Genomic DNA, 21,068 nt, shown 5'->3' on the forward strand with positions numbered 1-21,068 from the left:
TGCCTGGCAAAAGGGAAGCATTTTTGGGTCTTGCGAATTGCAACTGAGATGATGTCCCAAAACGTGGGTGTAGCAGTCTCAAAATGTATGCACTTTGTGATTAGAGTATTTATTGGTTGGAATTGTCAATAATACTGCAGTAAACTTTCTGTGGTTTAGCACATAAGGTGCACTTTTGTTTTTGCTCTGAGGTGTTCTGGGGAGAACCCATAAAAGTCCATCAAATCATGTTAGTAGAGAACTGGAAAGGATGCAGAATCATTTGAGCTAATGCTTCTATACCACTGGATATAGCTTTGGCTCAGTGTTCATGAATATTTGGCCTTTCTGTGTCAGGAGATGGTCAGCCTCATGCAGTCCAATGAGGAGTCCAGTGTACACTGCGAAGCTATATTCCCTCTACATGAGACACAATGAAACACCGTACACTGCCTCGTTGGGTGTAGCTGGTTTGTCCAGGCACAGGGAGCACAGAGACCACATCTAGACACATCCACTCTAGTCAGTGATAACAGACGTCGAGGCATGATGGTATGAGAATTTGAGATAAACAAGAATTCATTAACGCTTAAAGGAAACCACTTACCCATTGATAACATGTGAATCAAATATATGATGCCATATCAATAATATGCGTCACATTGTAAAAGAAAGACAGATATTTTGCTTTCTTAATTAATTAGTAATACTTTTACTAAAGTTAACCTGCCTCTGTGATTTGTACAAATCCAGCACCACAATGCGTCCTCTTCCTAGTCGCTCTTTAAGATAGGGCTAGATTTGTATGACGTTTTGGAGGTTTTAACCATCCAACACATTACTCATAGGTACCACTGGTCTGCAGCCAGGGAGTTCATAAGGAAAACTAGAAAGAAAACAGTTGAGTCTAGCCAATACCCAAAAATATTGTTATCCATGGTGAAGACAGTGGCGAGTGGTTGAAAGAACTGTGCCTGAAGTGTCAACGAGGAAAGCAAGAACCTCTCAAACAAAGCAAAAGAGACCAAACAGGAACAGGTCAACAAAATAAATCTTTGCCGGATTTCATTAACATAAATACAATACATAACAATGCAGGTGCAGTTTATAAATCCGCTACTGAAGGTCAAACAGCCCATAACAAAACACAGATGCAAAGGCCTGGGTGAGTTTAAAGAAACTCCGAAACGAACTGGACAAACGCTGCAGAAACTACAAGAACTTAGAAGGTCGAGGCCGTCAGCCCTTTGGCATGAACAATGACGAATTGCAACATGCTGCAAAAGGAAACAAGAATTGAGATGTCAAAGCATGTCACAAGTGTTTAATAGAACGACTGCAAGTATTGCACCACAGTCAATGAAGAAAAATCCTATAACTGTGATTGATACACCTGATCACACATGTGACCTCTGGAAACCTGGACGAGTCTGGTTGCATTTAATCATACAGCTTGTACACACGCAGGTAACCTGAACATCCTCCCTATACCATGTGATCTGGGGAGAAGTGTGGCAAAATGGTTAGAGTGGCAGACCCTGATGCAGAGATCTGGCCCGGGACCAGGGTTCAATTCCCACCTCAGTGGGTCTTCGGCTCAGTTCCCTTGGACCAGATAATTTTCACCTCGGTGCCTAATCTAATTAATGGGTTTAACTCTGAGCAATAGTTTGCTTAATCTCCAAAACAACCCTGACAGTGCTTGGATGCCTGGCTTCACTCCGGGGGCTGCCCAGGAGTTGGTGCCTCACATGGAAAAGCCAGGAAGGGTTCCACAGCAGTATGCGTACAGCACCTTGAGACCCTAACGGGTGAGTAGTGTGCTATACAAGTGCGAAGTTTACAGTTTATGTGATCTATTCTACATGCTTGGATGATGCAACCAAGATCTTGTACTTGGTTGCCCTCATTCTGAAGATGCAGCTGCTATATTGTAATGAGCTGTCTGCAATTGTTTGTGGCCTGGCGAGGCCCAAAGTACCAGTGCTGCCTCAGCCTTCAACTTGTAAGGATCCAATGCATACAAGAATCCAAGGAATCCCCCATTACAGAACTTTGTATTTCCTGTACATGTGTTTAATTGTGTTTTGCATGACATTTCGACATATCTTTATCATTCTTTGAGTTGTTTGCTAATGTGTGTTGCGCTGTCCTTAGTTACTGAAAGCACCCTTTCCATATCTCCTATGAACGTTATTTTCATGAAAAGCTAGAGGATATTGGCCTAGGAGCTGATAGGAGGTGATTTCCTCTTCTAAAAGGATACTACTCCATCTGTCAGTTATTTAATTGGGTATGGGTTTCTTACAAGCAGAAGGACTGCCAAGGTCTTTGGCACAAGGATGTGGTCCGTGGGTTCTTACAACAGAAGAAATACTGTCCACGTTGGCCTCTGTGGCTCTCGTGATGCCCTCATTATGATGGCGATGGTTTTCACTGGGATCGCACACATTTCAGGAGGTGTCAAGCTCATTGATCCCTCTTCTCACACCAACATGATTTGGGCCAGATAAAAAAATCCTGATTTGTTTTTTGAGAGCATACAGATCTCCACTGCCAGCTCTAATGACAATCTACAAAGCTGTCAAGGAATGGGCAATGAGGAGATCTGTTGAGCCCCCTTCCTCATTGCCCAACGAATGGCAATTGTTCCCAGTAGCCAGGGTGCCACTGTGCACAAAATAGTACATGTGAACGGGTCCAAGTGTCTCTTTAAGAGCATCTCAGGAGGAAAAACACAAAAGGTAAACTTCCTTTGGCGACCTTGTAGCTCTTGAGTGAAGATGAACATTCATGCTGAAGTGATTAGCTAGAAACCAAGCTCCCCTCGATATTAGGGATGAGAAATGAGCCATGCAAGAAACCAGAACTAGAATCCAGTTGAAGTTCCGACTGCCAGAAGTGATACTCAGGGACCAAAATAGTAGCAAAGTGCAGTCGTGGCTGGGGACTGGGCAAAGTGGTGGGGTGGGGGCAGGGATGGAGGAAGCAAAACAAAACAAAACAAATATATATATATATAAAAAAATAAACTTACCTTAAAGTAGCCGCTGCCGCACTCCAGGCACAGGCTCCCAACCTGCCCTGCGCCAGTCATGACGCTGCTCAGAGCAACGTTATGATTGGCTGGGGCGCCTTGGCTGGATGCTCCAACGCACACTGGGTACCTGGGCCTAACGCAGACTGGGAGCCTGGGTCTGCTCTCTCCAGTTCGGCAACACAGTGCCGGATCGGAGGGAGTCCTTGTGCTCATCTGTGTTTGGCTGGCCCGAGACGGCCGGCCAAACATACATGCACACTGAGGGGAGTGCTCTGTGCACTCCCCTCACTGCTCATCACTGCCAGGGCCCCGCCCCTTTTAAATACAAACTAAACACCTTGTAGCAGAGGAGCTGCCCCTGGCAAAGGGACGAAGAATCTAAGGTAAAATAAGGCCATTAATATGTTTCAATGCATCCTTCACTTGGAAAGGCCTTTTTATGTATGATTCAGACAGGAACTGACATCAAAGCAAAGTATTGTGCTTCATCTTGGATTAGGAACCTTGGACAGACCACCATCATGGAAAAGGCGGTTTATAAGGCTTGTCCACACCACTTTCATGGAACTCATGGCATTTGCTTGGCACATGAAGAACAAGCCCAAGTTTGTCTTCCCTCGCCCAATGCTGCAGTTTCAGTCTCACTGTCACTCTTTATGACCAATGCGCCAGGCAGTTCTCGTAACATCCTCTGGATAACCGCGAACGCTGTGATGACAGGGTAAGTTCTTAATCCTTTTCTCAGCACAGATAAAATTGGTGAGCCTTTGGTTTACAGGGAGGGAAACATGCAACCTCAACGGGCTTGTGATAAGCATCTTTGGCCACAGTCTGGCTTTCACCTTCTGGATGCCTGCACCTCACCTGGACCCTGAGCCGGTATGGACGTCCAGAGGCCCTGGCCCTCCAGGGAGTCATCTCCTCCATGGAGTCGTAGCAGCAAAAGTCAACACAAGCTTACGAGGAAGCTTGGCCTGCATCACCAGCAGCGAACAGCAGAACAGGAAGGGCTCCAATGTTTTGGATCAGTTTGCAAGCCTCAGGGAACAAAGAAACAGAGGCTGAACCTGACAATTGGGAAAGGCTCACTCTCCTCCGGTAGCTGTGACTGGGTGTTGATACTGAACTTGCTGCTGCAGCTCCAGGCCAGAAAGGCAGGCACAGTGCGGTCTCACAGGAGCTATCCTTCCCACATTTCTTCAATTCTTTTGCGATTTATTCAATATAAGGAAACCCTGGCATTCTGTTGACCACTCTCCTAATCTGCTGCGCTTTTGTATACATTTGTTCGCATCCCTTGATTTTATTGCCTTTCTTTCTTCAAGATGTCTTTTATAATGCTTCTGCGCCTCATTATTTATTGCTGCTGTTGTACACATTATTGCCTGTGGTTGAGCTGTGCCATAGAATGCCCTTAGAAATGTTACATTCTGCTGGGTGTGACTGTATGTGATCCCTGTCTATGCTTTGCGATCCAACAAATACTTTTTGATCTTTGACACCCAGTTTACGCCTCCTCTTGAGTGTTTATCTGATTACTAAGCATACATGCTGATTTATGGTAAAGCAATTTCTTTTGACAGCAAGGTCCTTGTTACAAGTTGACCGTAATGCTGAATGAAATTCAAATTGGTACTTGCACCTGATACTGCATTAGAAATGGAGTGAAATTGTATGCAGTACCACTTTATTTATTTGTGCAGATTCCGAGAAATAATACCCAACAAACTTGGCAGTGGCCAAAAGACTTTGGAAAGAGGAAACATTTTGGTGACCAAGGGCCAGATGTACCAAAGAATTTTACCCATTCTGTGTCTATGGAAAAAAAGCTTTCGTACATATGGCCCCAAATGCGCAAAGCCCGAAACGCATGTTATTCTTCATTCTGACCTAATGAACTTGTAATGGCGAAGTACTTTTGAAGTGGGGGAACAATACAAGGTGCAGGATCGGATTTTGTACATTGAAAAGAATACACAATAATTTGCCCGGGCTCAGAATAAGGCCCCGAATGTGGTCTTTGTGAATTGCAACTCATGACCCTGTGTTGATTCCATTTTGCCTTGTTGCAAAAAGTCTCTCGAGCGTGCAGTCTCTGCCCTTCAATGTCTAGAATTTGTGAGTTTTCGGGCTTTTGCCTTCAAGACTGTGGATGGCACCAGTCAGAACTTCACGTCAAGGGCCTCATTATGAAAGGGGGCAATGAGTATCGTTGGTGATAGCATCTGTTGGAGAAGGAGGTATGTCCCACCATTGGTAGAATGTACTCCACATGTTTACCTCTGAGGGCAAAATTACAACCTGTGTAAAAAAGTGTTACCACCGGTGGGTGATAAATTGATTGCTGCCGCAGATCCCCCTCACACAAAAAAGTATCCAAAGCTGATTGAATGTATTACCTGGAAGAAGATGTTCGCTATATACTCACCCCGCTGCTGGCTGTTCCTCCTCTAGAAATGACAACAACCTGATGCCTCCCAAAATCCAGATTCAATATAAAAACCTGTTTTTTAAAGAAATGTTTCGAGCACAGTGGGCTTTGATGATGGATTCAATTTATCTGAAAGAGAATATACCTCTCATACAACTCGTTGAAAGTTTTTGTGTTTATCAATAATCATATCAGAAAGTTCTATTAAATAGAAAACCACGTGTCAAGTAGTTACCTTTGAATTTTCTTCCACAACATCCTTTTTGAAGACCTGTTCACCATCTCCATGTCTCTCAAGTCCTTGACTACCAAACATCATTCTAAAAAAACATTTCCAGATGTGAAGGTGTCCAGGTAGCGTGGAAGCGTGAGAATCAGTCCGAGATGGCCTCTGTGTCTGCTTAAATCCACATATAAAAGACTACTTCAGCTGGACTGATGTATGATCACTGACAGCGAAGAAGGACACTTAGTTGCCAATACACCAAAATTCCAGTGGTTTGGGAATTGACATCACACTTCCTTGACCACATAAAATCACCGAGTTGACTCTTGCACTATCATTCACCCCTCAAGAGCATCCTTTCCGCTTCAAAGATGCTAGAGCAAGAGGACAGAGTGGAAACTGCAGAAAGTAATCATTTGACCCCTTGCCCTCTCATTCACCCCTCAAGAGCATCCTATCTGCTTCTAAGATGCTATTGCCCTCAGCAGCAAAGGCTAGCCACGGCAACCTCTGTTTGGTGGACCCAACCGAATAGGTGACCTTTCAGTAGATTTGTAGATTAGTGTATGCTGATTGGATTGTTCATTGTATTGCACCCTTCACACTGTCACACAACTACGGGACTTCAGCACAGGTCCCAAGGGGGAGATAGACACTATAAACAATTCCTACTCACGTGAAAAGATAAATGTGAGATAGGAACACTGAAGCAATTCCATGAGAGGCCTGTTTGAGAAGGGGCACAATGGTCAAAGATGTGGGGTGCGAGCGGGGTAATTTTTGTGTCAGTGGTGATGAGGGTGGGTTCAAGCTTTAAATCCCCTCTTTATTTGGAAAATTGTTAGACGCCTTCCAGGTTGTCATGTTCACTAGAATTTACTTGTGTAATAGATACTACAATATTTTGCTAATTGTAGTAATCACGGTTTTCCAGGAGGTAATCCGTATTTTTTATTTTCTGTGTTTTATACAAAACTCATCATTTGAATTTCCTGAAGCCTTTCTGTCTGTCCGTTCTGTAGGAAGACTTCAGGAAGTCATTCGATGCCCCCACATGGTCACAAATGTGTCTTTTTGTCATGAGAGGCTGTCCTTGGCTTAATTAATGCATAATGAATCTATAATTAAAGTGTGAACTTTAAAATTAAAGCGTGAACTGTAACAGCACTGAATTAACAACATGCCTGGTGGTAATTCCAGGTGACCAGTTACAAATGTTTTTTTTTCTTGGATCCAGTTGCATCATAGGGGTCTGTGAACATTACAGTATATATGACCATCAGAAGAAAAAAAATCACAAAAAATTCTAATGAATAAATAACATTTTTATTAAAACCAAATAGCACAATTCAACCCTAACAGCCAGTTCTATGTACCAACTGGAATCTACTGGAATTTACTCAGAGCCATTTCGGAAATATCTTTCAAACCTATATGCCAGCATCTGGTTCTAGTAGAAACCTCTTGAAACATGGCACCTAGAATTACCATTAGGGAAATTATCAAACATTCATTAACAGATTTTCAGAATCTGCTGATCGATTAGGGTTAAAACCACACCCACCCCAACTTTATAATCATTGTGCAATTGTTGATGTTGTTTGATTTCTTCCTATTTATTGTGATTAATGCCCAATGCCCATAATTTAAGTCTACCATTTCTCATTTCAAACCAGAATTGAGCTGCGTGCTCTCGGCAAAATCAACAAAGGGGAGGAGCTGAGTGTCTCCTACGTAGATTTCCTAAATCTCAGCACAGAGAGGAAGGAGCAGCTGAAGAGACAGTATTACTTCGACTGTACCTGCGAGCACTGCACCAAGGGGATCAAAGATGATCTGATGCTGGCTGCAAAATCAGATGAAGAACACAAGGTATACTCATCTTATCAACTTGGTGTTAACCTTAATCAAAGATTAGCAATCAAATGTGCCATGCTCACTAAGGCAAGCGATGCTATGAGGTTGCATGCACAGGCTTAGATCAAGTATGGAAAGATTTGTGCACCCTTTAATAATTCTGTTACAAACAGGTACTTACAGAAGTGCCAATTCACAAACATGTTTTGGAAAGGTGGAAATCTGCTCATTGTAACTTTTCTTGAATGATTACAGTAGGTTTCTTACTTTTAGGGACTTCATCAAAATACCCTTTTGTACTGTATATATTGAAATCTACAGAAGTCATATAATTCCACTGAATTTCGGCCTGCTTTCCATCTATTCCTCTGCATTATTCACATGGCAGGCAAATCACAGCAGTTGGTGCATCACAAATGCACATATAGCTTTCTTTTCCTTTTCTTTTTACACTGTGAAAATAATTTTCCTGTTGGAGAAATCTCTTTCCCATGTCCCTGTGGAAGCTGAGGGTCTTTCTCACCATATTTCCATATTTACAAATGTATTTTGGAGTGTTACATGCATTCACTTCGTTTTGTTTGTGGTAAATTAAATTAATAGGCGTTGGGTGCAATAATTAGTTTGTTTTCTTTCTAATATTCCTTCAGAGCAAGGTACGATTATCTAAATACTTCGGATTACATTTTCAGAAAATATCTTTTGGGATATCCATTACTCTGCACTTAAAGCAAATCTCTTGGCCACAACAAATGCATTAAAGAGCTTTCACTCAAGATATGGTGGTCTCTCCTTTGAACCAATAAGGAAATCCATACGGGGGAAATTGATTCATCAAACTTTGTATGTTCCTGAGATATTGGCCCGAGGGTATATTGGTAATCCTTAGAAAGCTGTAGCTTAAAAAAATCTCCTGTCAGTTCCTTTAAGTGCCATGGCCACATCGCTAAGGCTAGTATTGGATTTAATCTCCTGGGATTTAATGGTTGTTAGAAATGGGGTCTCGAGTTGGCAGTCGGTTTACACCCTGTCCAAGTAGAGACCTTCAGTCTAGTCAGGGTAAAGGAGATACCTAGCTCAGGTAACCCCTGCTCACCGTCTTGGTAGCTTGGCACGAGCAGTCAGGATTATCTCAGAAACAATTTGTAAAGCATCTGCACATAACACACAGTAATACACCGAAAACACTACAAAAGGACACCACACCAGTTTTAGAAAAATAGCAAATATTTATCTGTGTAAAACAAGACCAAAACAAGAAAAATCCAACATATGTTAAAAAATATATGGATTTTGCTACCATACTTAAAAATACGGTTCCTTGAAGTCGATAGCTCCACCTGGGGCTATCATGGCGTCGTGAACAACAAATCCAACAATTCAGGCTGACCGTGGGGTCATGGGCCTGCTACGGCGTCGGGAAGACCCACAAACAGTATCTTGGAAATGTAGAGCGTCATGAGCCTCACGATGAGTTCTGGAGTGTGGCGTCGCTGGCGTCGGCGGGTGTCCGTGCAGGGGCCATCAGGCCCTTGAAGTCACACGTGTTGCAAATTGAACTCCAGGCCGATGACAAAGTGGGGAGCGCTGGCGTTGATGGCGGCTAGGCTGTGGTGCGAAGCAGGATGATGAGACGTGCAGTGCCCACAGGTCACAGTGCAGGCAGCGGCTTAGTGACGGTGCCCTGCGACGTCGGTGAGACCAGGATGCTGTGTGAAGTGGGACGGTGCGACATGTGGTGTCCTCATGCCACGGTGCAGGCAACGGTGCCGGTGTCAGCATAGAGCATTGCCGTCAGTGATACCAAGGCTGCGGTGTGAGTAGCGACTCTGTGACTGCATCAGGAGGAAGGGGCTATCAGGCCAGGGTTTCGGTGCGAAGCGGGGCATGACTCCATGCGTCGTTGTCAGGTCACAGTACAGGCAGCGGTGTCATTGAGGGTGTGGTGGTGGTTGTTCTTCTGTTGCAGCACAAAACACACAGTTCCCAGTGTTGTAGGCAGATGAACCTGAAGTATTTGATATCCCTGAGACTTCCAACAGGAGGCAAGCTCTACTTCAAGCCCTTGGAGAAACTTCACAAGCAGGATACACAGCAAAGTCCAGTCTTTGTCCTCTTTAAAGCAGAAGCAGCAACTGAAGGCCAACCCTACAAAGCACACACAGCAAAGGGGCAGTGCCCCTCCTGCAGCTCTTCAGCTGTTCTCCTTGACAGAGGTACCTTTTGATCCAGAAGTGTTCTAATATTCAGGGGTTCTGGGTCCTCTACTTATACTCATTTCTGCCTTTGAAGTAGGCAAACTTCAAAGGAAAGTCTCTGTTCACAAGATCCTGCCTTGCCCAGGCCTGCCCCCAGTCAAACTCCAGGGGGTCGGAGACTGCATTGTGTGAGGACAAGCACAGCCCTTTGAGGTGCAGGTGTCAGCTCCTCCCTCCCCTGGCCCATGAAGACTCAACAGGATATGCAGGACACAACTCAGCTTCCTTTGTGTCACTGTCTAGAGGGAATTCACAAACAACGCAACTGTCAGTCTGACCCAGACGTGGATTCCACAGACAGGCAGGGGCACTGAATGGTTAAGCAAGAAAATGTCAACTTTCTAAAAGTGGTATTTTGAAACAGACAATCTAAAAACCAACTCCACCAAAAGATGTATTTTTAAATTGTGAGTTCAGAGACCCTAAATTCCAGAGAGAGCTAGGCCTTGCAATAGTGAAAACCGACTTTGGCAGTATTTCACTATCAGGACATGTAAAACACACCAGTACATGTCCTACCTTTTAAATACACTGCACCATGCCCATGAGGCTCCCTAGGGCCTACCTTAGGGGTGGCTTACATGTAGTAAAAGGGAAGGTTTAGGCCTGGCAAGGGGTACACCGGCATATTCTTAAGTTGGAGCCAGTAGCTCTAAATCAAGAGAATGCGAGACCTATTGCATTGCAAATGCCTGTTTTGTATGTTTTCTTTAAGACATTCTCCAGACACTGGGAGAGATGCCAATATTAGTTAGAAAGCAATGATAAACAGGAATGACAATTTTTCCAAACAAATCATCTCTTGTTTGACTAATTCTAGAGTTGAGGTAAGCATATTCCAACCAGAGAATTCAACCACCTTGAGTAAGTAAAAAGTATTAATTGCAAAAATGTCTAAGGTTAATAAACATAATGAGCATTGGTGTAGCTTTGTCAGTAAGACTGGCGGGGATGTGAGCATTATATTTTTCCACAATCACGCTGACATATCATATTAATCAATATATCGGAAGCAGTGCATAAGGCGGTTCAAGGCCCAGTGGAAAAGGAAAGCAGTGCAGATTGTGATGGGTACTTTAAACACAATATGTTGTAAAATAACCATGTTTTAGGACCTTCAAAACAGACAAGAGTGTGTGTATTTTGTCTGAGTAAGTATTTAAAAATCCCAGGTGAAATCAAACAGGCATCCTATCATACCCGAATGAAAGCTTTTGCACCTTACCCAACTATTTATTAAATAATACATTTATTAGGGGGCTGTAAAACCTCCCTCCCGAAGCTACTCCCCTGATAATGAAAGAGAATGCTCATGTGGCCTTGGAGTAAATCTATTATAATCCACCTATTAGTATACTGTCAATTGTTTACGTTTAAAGAAGAAGAAGTTTTGGCCTGGAATCGTTTAGAGGTCTTGTATCCTTAGATAATGGAATTGCACTGGCATTGCATTTGATATAAAGGCTGCTGAAGAAGCATCTTTGTGAATTGAAAAAATGTAAAATGTGAGGCTACTTGGATATTGAGATACATAGGTTTTTGATTATCTTTTATTTGGTAATCAAGTCATAGGCAACGGTTTAAAGAAGTTTTAATATGAAATCTGCTCATTTATAACTTTGCCCCTACATACCTGTTTGGAAACTAAGAGAGGTTGCATTATTAGCTAAAAGCTGTTGATTTTGCAGGTTGTTTATAATATCATATTGCATATGCCATTAATATCTTTAACAAGTGCAGAAATGCATTGTCTCTTTTATAGTATGCTGAATCAATTTTTAACGGCTGTTGCAATTTTGTAATATATTTTGACTATATTTTGAAAGTTGTTTGTTTCAATGTGGAAGTTATTTGTGTACACACTATTTTAAGATGTGTTTGTAAGGCATATATTTCTATAAGACATTGTCTTAAAATAAATAAAAAAAACTAGTGATGAGGTATGTGAGTTCTGTGGATGGTTGGTAACTGTAATACCTGAGAATGAGAAGTATCAATATAGCTATGGTGTAAAGTTTATGACTTTCAAAGAAGTAGAGGTTGTAAACTCTGAAAATATTTGTAGGCACTTTGCTAAAATGCATAAATAGACATTAAATCAAATATGCATGTGACATAGAGAAGGCTGTGGTCAACATGCAAACAATCAAAGGCTCAGGTGATTTGTTTCAGTCAGACGTTTTAAGTAAAGTCAGTTTCATGCTAGATTCTGAAACTATAGAGGATGGTTTTTGAGATATGCAATTTTATGATGCAAGGCTGTAGAAAGAAGCATTACTTGCATGTGAAGATAGTGCTACATTAGGTAGCCTGCAGTGAACAGTTTGTACACTGCAGGCTACCTCTAGACCACCGCCTTAGCAAAGACTACTGATCAGCACAGGGGTATAACATAATGGCTGAAAGTATAAAGCTGCTCTCAGATGAAGCAGTAACTTCAAGATCAGAGCAATGCTAGAAAATACATGACTCATGAAATGGAGATTCTGCAAAAGAGTTGAGTAGATGTCTTCTGCTGTTCGTTCTCAAGTTTGGCTCCCAGTGTTAGTTACAAAACAAAGTGGAATCTATTTTTAATGCCTCTAGTTTGGCACTGCACAAGAAGGTGGGTGAGGACAGCTTCCCAAGACATCAGAAGTGTATCGCTTGCATTCCTGTAGCTTGTGGTTCGGGCAGTGTATTGTCTGCATTCCTGTAGTTTGAGGTGGAAAGGATGGTGACTGGCTCCCTTACCATCATTCAATCAATTCCCACCACACCCTCCTTAACAGACTTCACAACATAGGCATTGAACAAAACGCCCTTAAGTGGGTCACCTCTTTCCTCTCAGGCTGCACTCAGAGCATCCACCTTCCTCCCTTCACTTCTACACCCAAGAACATCACCTGTGGCGTACCCCAAGGATCCTTCCTCAGCCCAACCCTGTTCAACATCTACTTGATCCCCCTCGAAGACATCGTTAGATTTGACTCAATATAGTCTCCTACACCGATGACACTCAACTAATCCTCTCACTCACTGAAGACCTCCACAACGCCAAAGCCAACTTCCGCAATGCCATGACAAACGTAGCAACATGGGTGAAAAACAGCTGGCTCAAGCTAAACATCAACAAAACAATCGTGATCTTTTGGAAGAACACCTATGTATGGGACCACAGCTGGTGGCCAGCAGAACTCGGACCAATGCCCTCGCCATCAGACCATGCATGAAACCTCAGCGTCATCCTTGACTGCCAACTATCTGTGAATCGACAAGTAAACTCAGTCACCTACTCCTGCTTCTACAGCCTCCGTATGCTCCTCCAAATCTTCAAATGGATCACTACAGACACCAGAAAGACAGTGATGCACACCCTGGTCAGCAGCCGCCACCACTATGGAAATGCTGTCTGCGCTGGAGTGTCCTCCTAGCTAGATCGAAGACTCCAGACTCTACAGAACACTGCAGCCAGACTCATCCTCGACCTCCCCAAGCACTCGAGCATCACACCACACCTCAGGAACCTCCACTGGCTCCCCTTCCGGAAGAGATGCCAGTTCAAAATCCTCACACTGGCATACAAGGCTGTCCACAACTTAGGGCCATCCTACATCAACCATCAACTGAGCTTCTATGTCCCAGCAAGACAACTATGCTCCGCCTCGCTAAACCTCGCACACCCACCCAGCATCCATCGCATAGAGAGCGGAGGCTGCCCCTTCTCCTACACAGCAGCCAAGTCCTGGAACAGCGTGCCCCTCTACCTTCGAACAGCGCCCTCCCTGGCGGACTTCAGAAGGAGACTCAAGACGTGGCTTTTAAACAGAGACACGGCACCCTCAGAGCCCAGATACTCTTAGGGATGAAAGTGCTGTGCTTTACAAACGCTATGATTGATTGATTGATTGATTATGTTCTATGATCACACTTTCAATTAGGGTGCTGACAGTCGAGTGCGGAAACCTCATTCCTCTTTGTGCCTTTATTTTGGGTGCTCCAGGCCTGAGACTATCCTGCTGTTAGAGGTATCACTATACAAAGTCTGTGTCTGGAGAGCAACCTCGAAAGGACATTTGAAACATGCTTTGTGTCTTTCATGTCTCATTAAACAGAGAATTAATCTCCATCCTTGACCGGACACTTTTGTGTAGTTGCATGCTTCTTTTTATTGTTAGTCTTTGTTCATGTAGTATTTAGGTTGAACTACATTCACTATAGTATTTTGCATTGCTGCCAGTTCATACTATCAGCAGATGTGCACCATACAGATGCTGATAACATTTCATAAAATAACATAGAATACAGACTGCTGTACTCTATTTTTGTTTTCATTACTCTCCTCGTTTAATTAGAGGGATGAAGTCTGAGGTTCCCATGTACCGTGTGTAGGACACAACATGTGATGGGTGTCCAGAGATGCAGACATGAGATTATCAGCAGAGTGGCACTGCGCCACAGTGATTGGTCGTAACGTAGCCCCCAATTCTAAATCAAGCTGTGAATGGGTATTTTGACATAATATTGGTAACAAAAATATTGTGGGACAAAATATTGTGTCAGGAGTATCGAGTACAAAAATATTGTGGAGGTAAGTTTCTATAGGTAAGCAAAAGTTTTACTGTATTTAACTCCACATATATATACTTTTCTTCAAGATACCTAGATCTGGAGTTCAGAACAGTGAATCTATACTTATGTATTTGCTCTTACATTCTTGATATTATAGTCCTCGATATTTTTGACACGATATTCTGTCTGCCAGATATTTTTGTTTCTGATGTTGTCAGTGGTCTCTGTGGGTGTGATTGCAGGAGCATCTTCGACGCGAATACTTGTTGGAAGCTACGGCCCTTGCACTGACCCACCCCTGCACATACTCTGGCCACTACAGGAGAGAGGGGACGAGGCAGCTCTTGGAATGACACCAAGAAGAAATCTCTGCGTTAACATTACTGGTAAAGGCATACCGCCTACATAGCAAAGGGGCTAGGTTTCCCCTCAGCAACATCTGAATAAGCTGTTCAGTTACGCTGGCCCGATACATACCTGGTTATGGTATGTTTACACCATTGACACTACAGTGCCAGAAAGTTCAGCGCTAAAAGCCATATGGACAGGCATTCATGAGGCTGCAGTGAGCATTTTAAATTGCCAAGCGGTGGTGCTGAGCTGTTTTTTATATTGTTTCCCCAGTGGCCGCAATGATAGTTTTAGCTAAGTGCTTCCATTCCGTCAGTCTGACAAACTTACAGCACGTGAAAGCTTGTGTAACTGAGGGATCGGCGTACAGGAGACTGGAGACGTGACGCAGCGACTGAAGAGCCGCTGGTGACGTCAGAAGTGTTAATACTGATGACTTTCAGGCCCAAGGTCACGACTGTCTTTTACCTTTCACAGCCGTCAGCAGAGGAGGTCAAAGAGGTCATACAGTTCTCCAAAGACACCTTAGAGAAGATCGGAAAGGCTCGCTCTGAAGGGATGTACCACGAGGTAAGTTTGCGTCACTGCATGGCCGTGCAAGGTCAGATTGCACTTGGGAAACTGACACGAACATATGCACGGCAGAGTTAACGTTTTACTTTTGTATAACATGTTCACATTTCATGGGCCCATTTACAAAAAAACTCGAAAATGCCAGCTCGTTAGTTATATCTGTGTTTTGGTATAGATTTGCACCATTCTGGAATTGAGTGCAGACGGCCTTGAAAAAGGATGTGATCACAAACGGTACAAATTCTAGCCTCCTTTAACCAACCATCTGATTTGTCAATCACATATTTCTCCCGGCCACTGCTGCTTAGAGCATGGAGCAGTGGGTGAGGCTGCTTCAGCCAATTGCTAACGCCCTAACCATGACGCCATTCCGCTCTTTCACAAAGACCTCATCCTCAGACAAAGTAGTCCCCTTCAGTGCCAGGCCATACAATGGCAATTTGAGCTTTTTGAGAACAAAAATATTTTAGCTTTTAGAATTTTTTTTTATAATGCCAAGGGCCCTGCTTCCTCCCCCAACTAAAAAGCTTTACCAAAACCATGACAATACAAAATGTGCCAAAGTCAAAAGGCTGGCAGCCAACATCAAACCTATTGGTTTTGCCAATGTTTATTATGCATGGGTGTCCATTTTATATGTAAGGCTGTATCTGCCCACCACCACCACTGCAGAAAGTGGAAATATATGCATACTGTTGGTAATGCATGGTTAAATGTTTCACGGAATGTATGTGACTGTAGTTCAGTCACTCACCATGTCTGTGCCTCACTGCTTATGTTTCATCATTCTAACTTTATGTAATCATTCCTCTCTTTAACTGTGCCTACGTACCACATCTTGCTCTGTACCATACCTCCTATCGATGAGCTACCCTTCCTTAATACTTAGAATGCAGAACTGTCAAAATTGCTTATTTGATAGGAATGGGAGCTGCCAACTTTGTAGCTAAATAGTACAATCTAAACCAGAATTTAGTCTGTGCTGCTCTTTTTACTTCTGTTTTCCAATTAGGATACTCTGGTGCCCTCTAGGGGGCAGCAGATGCCCTGCAGTTTGTACAATATTACGGAAATGGTTGTTGTAGTCTTCTGACTTGGGGGTTAATGGGAGTTTGGTGGGCTGCCCAATCTCTATTTCACCCCTTTAGTTACCACACCATACCATACTCTTTATTTGGACACCTGGCTGTACATGCTATCTGCCCAGGACATTGCCATAGCCTAAGCCAACTAACTGCTATTTTGCCGTTTGAACAGCGGCGTCCAACTTCTCACACTAGCAATCTGGTGGAAAAGAAACTGTATGTAATGGTTTTTTCAAAAACTTGCTAAATGCAGTGAATCTCATTGTCAGCCCCAACCTATTACATTTGCATGGATTGAAACCCCTGGAGAGTGGTTGGTTTCTTCCTGGCAGCTCATAGTAGGAGTAACCATGGGGTACATGTGTCTCTGATTGTGCCAGGAAGTGGAGTTTTAATTGTAAACAGCCTGAAATTGAGTGAACCATTTTTAAGTTTGAATCATTTTTATAAAGGTTTTGATTCAAGAAATCACAATGTAAAGTAGGTATACCCACCAAGTAACTTCTCCCTTAACCCAAAATGCCTCCTTCGGTCTACTCTCTTACCCCAAACCCAAACCTCTATCTCTTTTCACACACCCAATTCTAAGGAGGCCTCTGATCTACCAATACATTTTCTTAGATCCACCTGATTCCTTTTTCCCTTTAATCCACATTCCAGCCAATTGTCCCTCTATAGGATTCTCTCATAAACTGGAGCTTTTTTGGACACAATAGCGCCCTGTAATCTTGGTTGAGATTTTAAACCACCAGACCCCATAATTTACAGACTGTACGCTCCATTTTTAGGGCACTGTATGTCAATTTCCTCAAGACTCAACAGAGACTACACACTCTGCAATGCTAGGTCTACAGTCATTGGGCTCTGTTTTTTTTGCATAGTGATAACATTACTTGCTCCCGTTTGGGGAGAGATATAGGAAATTGTCAAGGGAATCGCAGTCGGATAATCTCTGGGTATTGTTCTACATCATTACCTGTTACTTGGTGAATTCCCTCTAGGACATCTGACCAAAAGCTGGTTAATTTCATTTCCTAGAAATGTGTGATACGTTTCCCAACCTGCCACACGCTCTCCAGCAGATGCCTTGCTTCCCCTGATACATTGTGTTCAGTCTGGTAGGTACATAGTGGCATCGGTATAACATCTTACAAAATGTCTCCCTCTCTGGGGCATGTCTGGCAAAATCATTTGCTCTTCAAAAAAATCTATTTCCTTTGCTTTGTGTCAAGAGCGATGCCTAGCCTTTTCTCCCATGGGAATATTCGGCACGGCAGTTGTGTGTTTAGGATCTGATAAGCTTTAGAGACCATATATTTTCAAGATAGCGATTGTAGCAGTTCCTCTAATTGAATAATCCATCTTGTCACCCCCACTTTTACTTCAGGTAGTAACACCAAATATTGCAGTTGTAAATGCTTTTGGGGAGAATGGAAGATCCTAGAACATATATCAAATGTTCAATAGTTGTATTATTTTCAGCTCCACTGCTCATCCCTTTCATCACCACCTATGGTTACACCAGGATGTTAGTCCTGCATTCATTTTTCCTAATTTGTTCTACAAAGCTCTCCATAGCACAAAGAAGCAAAACTTTGTGGTCAATCTGATGCCAAGGTAGTTAATTCCAGGAGTGAGCCACTGGAAAAGAGTCCAAACTTGTTTTCTTCCCACCAGCCGGGCTCCCTTACCAGTACTACTATCTTGGACTTGTTTAGGTTAACATGGAAGCCCACTTATGCATAAAATACTATGAATTCAAATAGCAGCTCTTTCTGAGATCATTATTGTTCTAGTAACTCTATTGAGATATTGGCTACAAACATGATTGCATCATATCCCAGTACGATCCCTTTGATTAATGGGTTAGCCTTGATTTTTTATAAGAGGGGCTCAAGTTCATATTGTAAGGTTGAGTGGGGACAGCCCTGAAGGTGGCCTTTCTCGATATCTATGCTCCTAGAAGGGCAGTCATTCACTTTGATTCTTGTCCCTGGTCTCTTTCAGTTGGCTAAAACCAAGAAAGGGAAGGCCCAGCATGGAGCCTAGGTCTATCTTGTACATCTGATTCTCAGGGTCCAGGAAAAGGAGAATAACCTGCCTTCCTATCCGCCTAGCTATGCCATTAAGAGGTAAACCCTTCTTGGTATTGTCACTGGAAAAGCGTCCCCAGATATATACCCAGCTTGGTCTGCAGGAGGGTAATACCTCATCCAGTCTGTTAGCTAGGACTGTAAAGCTTTGGCAGCAAGGTTAAGCAGTGATGTTGGGTGGTGTGAGGACATAGAATGTGTTTTTTGCTAGGTTTAAAGATTAAGGCAACTTTGGCTTCTTTCACTGATGTGATCACTCCCTTAGTCTCATTTAACAGTTGGATGCTTCCATCATTTAAGTACCCATTAGGGGGACAAAGATCTTGTAGAACTTAGCTTAGAAGACATCCAGTGCTGGGGCCTTGGCTGGTTTCATCCCTTTGATCATTCATAGCACTTCCTGTTTAGATACAGTTGCCTCCACTGAGTGACTATCTATCATGGCGAGTTTAGGCAAATCCACAGAATGTAAATATAGTCATCTGAAATGTGTGTCTGGGGTCTCTGCTGTGTGGAATGTTGGGTGGAAGAACAAGAATTTCTCCTCTTCTGCCCTATGGGATACTTCATTATCATCCTCACCTTCTCATCCTTCAGGATCCTGATCGCATGCAGGTTATAACTCATTAACCTATTCGTTGTGTTCTCTCCTTCGTGAACATACCTGCTTAGACTTGCTGAGATGTAATGTTCCCTGTTTTATATGCCACAGATCTGTCCCCTTAAGGACATTAGCTAACAGCACAGCATCTTAGAGGGTGTGACTTAGTGCTGACCTTCTATCCCTCGCAGTGCTTGTGTCAGGTGGCCTAACAGGGCTTCTCTCATCACCTTTAAACAGGCTGCTTCTAGTGTGTTCCAAATTAGCCTGTTCCCAACCTCACTTGTGTCATTAGTAGCTAGGTATTCTTTAATGCTCCTATTTGTGTCAAGCAGCACTGGTCATTTTGTTTCCAATTCACATTGCCCTTCATGCTCCCGAACAGGCCAATGGAATATTCCAGTTATCAGGCTGTAACCAGTTGGCGCTTAAAGAGCCTTCAACTATAATTCTAACGTGTATTCGTCTTTTTCTACATATAGGAAGTCTGTGCTAGTGTACTGCAGAGTAATGTGAGTAGTCAGTCTTCCGGGTGTGTCTATGATGCCAAGAAATGATCAGGTCTAAGTCTTCCAGCCACACTTTTGTTTGATAGATATTGACACTGTCTTGCCTGTATCTTTTTCTTGCTGCCGGTAAACAACTAGATTGAAATGACTCCCAATAATTAGTGGTCTCAATGCTTTCTGGAGGATGCTTGCTGAAGGTTTCTTGCTCCTGACTGGGGCATACATGGATCCCTCCAAGAGTGGATGACTATTCCACTTGCAATATAACCAGTGGCTTTCCATATATAGTTGAATAATTCGCTCCACAAACAGGAGTTGTGGGTTTATCAGTAACATTACCACTGCTGTTTTCCAAGCCACTGAGGAGAAATATAGGTTTGGGAATAAGTGGACTGTAGTCTCTTTTGGTTTGAGTGTAAAATGTGTATATCCAGTAGGAAGCAAAGGTTTGTTTTAAAGTGGCTATCTCTTGTAAAACAATCGTACACTTAAGCGGGCTGTAACTACCATTGTCAAGTCTAAGTGTTGGCTTAGTCACTTTTGCACCCACCTGTGGGCCTCCTGGTTCACTCATAGCTTGTGGGGGTACTGAAGGATTTCAGCAATAATTCCTTCCTGTACCCCCTCAAACCATGCTGCCACAACAAAACAACAGTAACCTTTATCAGCTTCTTAATAACTTTCAGCTTACCATCAAGACCCCAACTCACGCTACAATTCCCCTTCCTCCCCACTCCCCCATCCACCCTACTTTAAATTGACCTGTTGGAGGAACCAGGAAGGTGTGGCCACCCCCCAGTTGGGCCACTGTAATCAGCTGCTGCTGTCCTCTACAGAGAAAGGTCAGCCACACAAAGTTGATCGATGACCCCCTTGCTCTCTCTCTTGATGTCTGCTGTGGTTGGCTTCACACTTTTTGCTTTCTTGAGGCCTTTCTCCAATTCTCTTTCTCTGGGTTCCTGTGGCATTCTTGCGATTAGGGGCCAGGAAATTATTCTCTGTCTTTTGTGTCTTATTCCAAGCAAAAGATGTGTTTTGTTTCAGCGAGGTATTTCATCTGAAACATCTGGCCTTACTGTTGGAACATCTGGCCTATCAATTTTAACATTATGTTGAAGTTGTAGCCATATTAAGCCTGTTGCAGTGAAAACCACACTTTTCCTGCAGAGTGAAAATTGAGATATCCTTGAAAAGAAAGTGGATTGACCCTCATAGAGGATATGCACCCTTTTTTTCATACAGTTGCCATTCTTTCTAGTGTAAATGGTGCACTCTCATCAGGGTGTCTGGTCATCTGTTGTACTGAGAAGCATGAGCTGCGATGTGATGCATCCTGCCTACTTCCATGTCCTCTCCCTCCCTGGCTGGAGCACTGAGTTTCATTAGCCTGCGGACAACACCTTCAATTTTGTTCCCTTCAGCCCTCTGAGTCACTGCTCATATCCTGACATTATTACTTCTGGACCAGTTCTCTAAATTGTCCACATTGCTGTGAAGACTAACATTTTGTTCTC

General features: G+C 43.2%; 1 protein-coding gene across 2 annotated transcripts in view; it reads left to right on the forward strand.

The window, feature by feature from the left end:
- SMYD1 (SET and MYND domain containing 1) overlaps positions 1 to 21,068 on the forward strand; it is an 86,243-nt gene that overhangs the window by 55,204 nt on the left and 9,971 nt on the right. For both annotated transcript variants that reach the window (XM_069204479.1, XM_069204487.1), the window contains 2 exons: positions 7,353 to 7,548; positions 15,171 to 15,263. In XM_069204479.1, coding sequence (XP_069060580.1) covers positions 7,353 to 7,548; positions 15,171 to 15,263 — 289 coding nt within the window. The remainder of the gene's footprint in view (positions 1 to 7,352; positions 7,549 to 15,170; positions 15,264 to 21,068) is intronic.

This window comes from Pleurodeles waltl, chromosome 1_2 (assembly GCF_031143425.1).
Source record: "Pleurodeles waltl isolate 20211129_DDA chromosome 1_2, aPleWal1.hap1.20221129, whole genome shotgun sequence".
NCBI lineage: Eukaryota > Metazoa > Chordata > Amphibia > Caudata > Salamandridae > Pleurodeles > Pleurodeles waltl.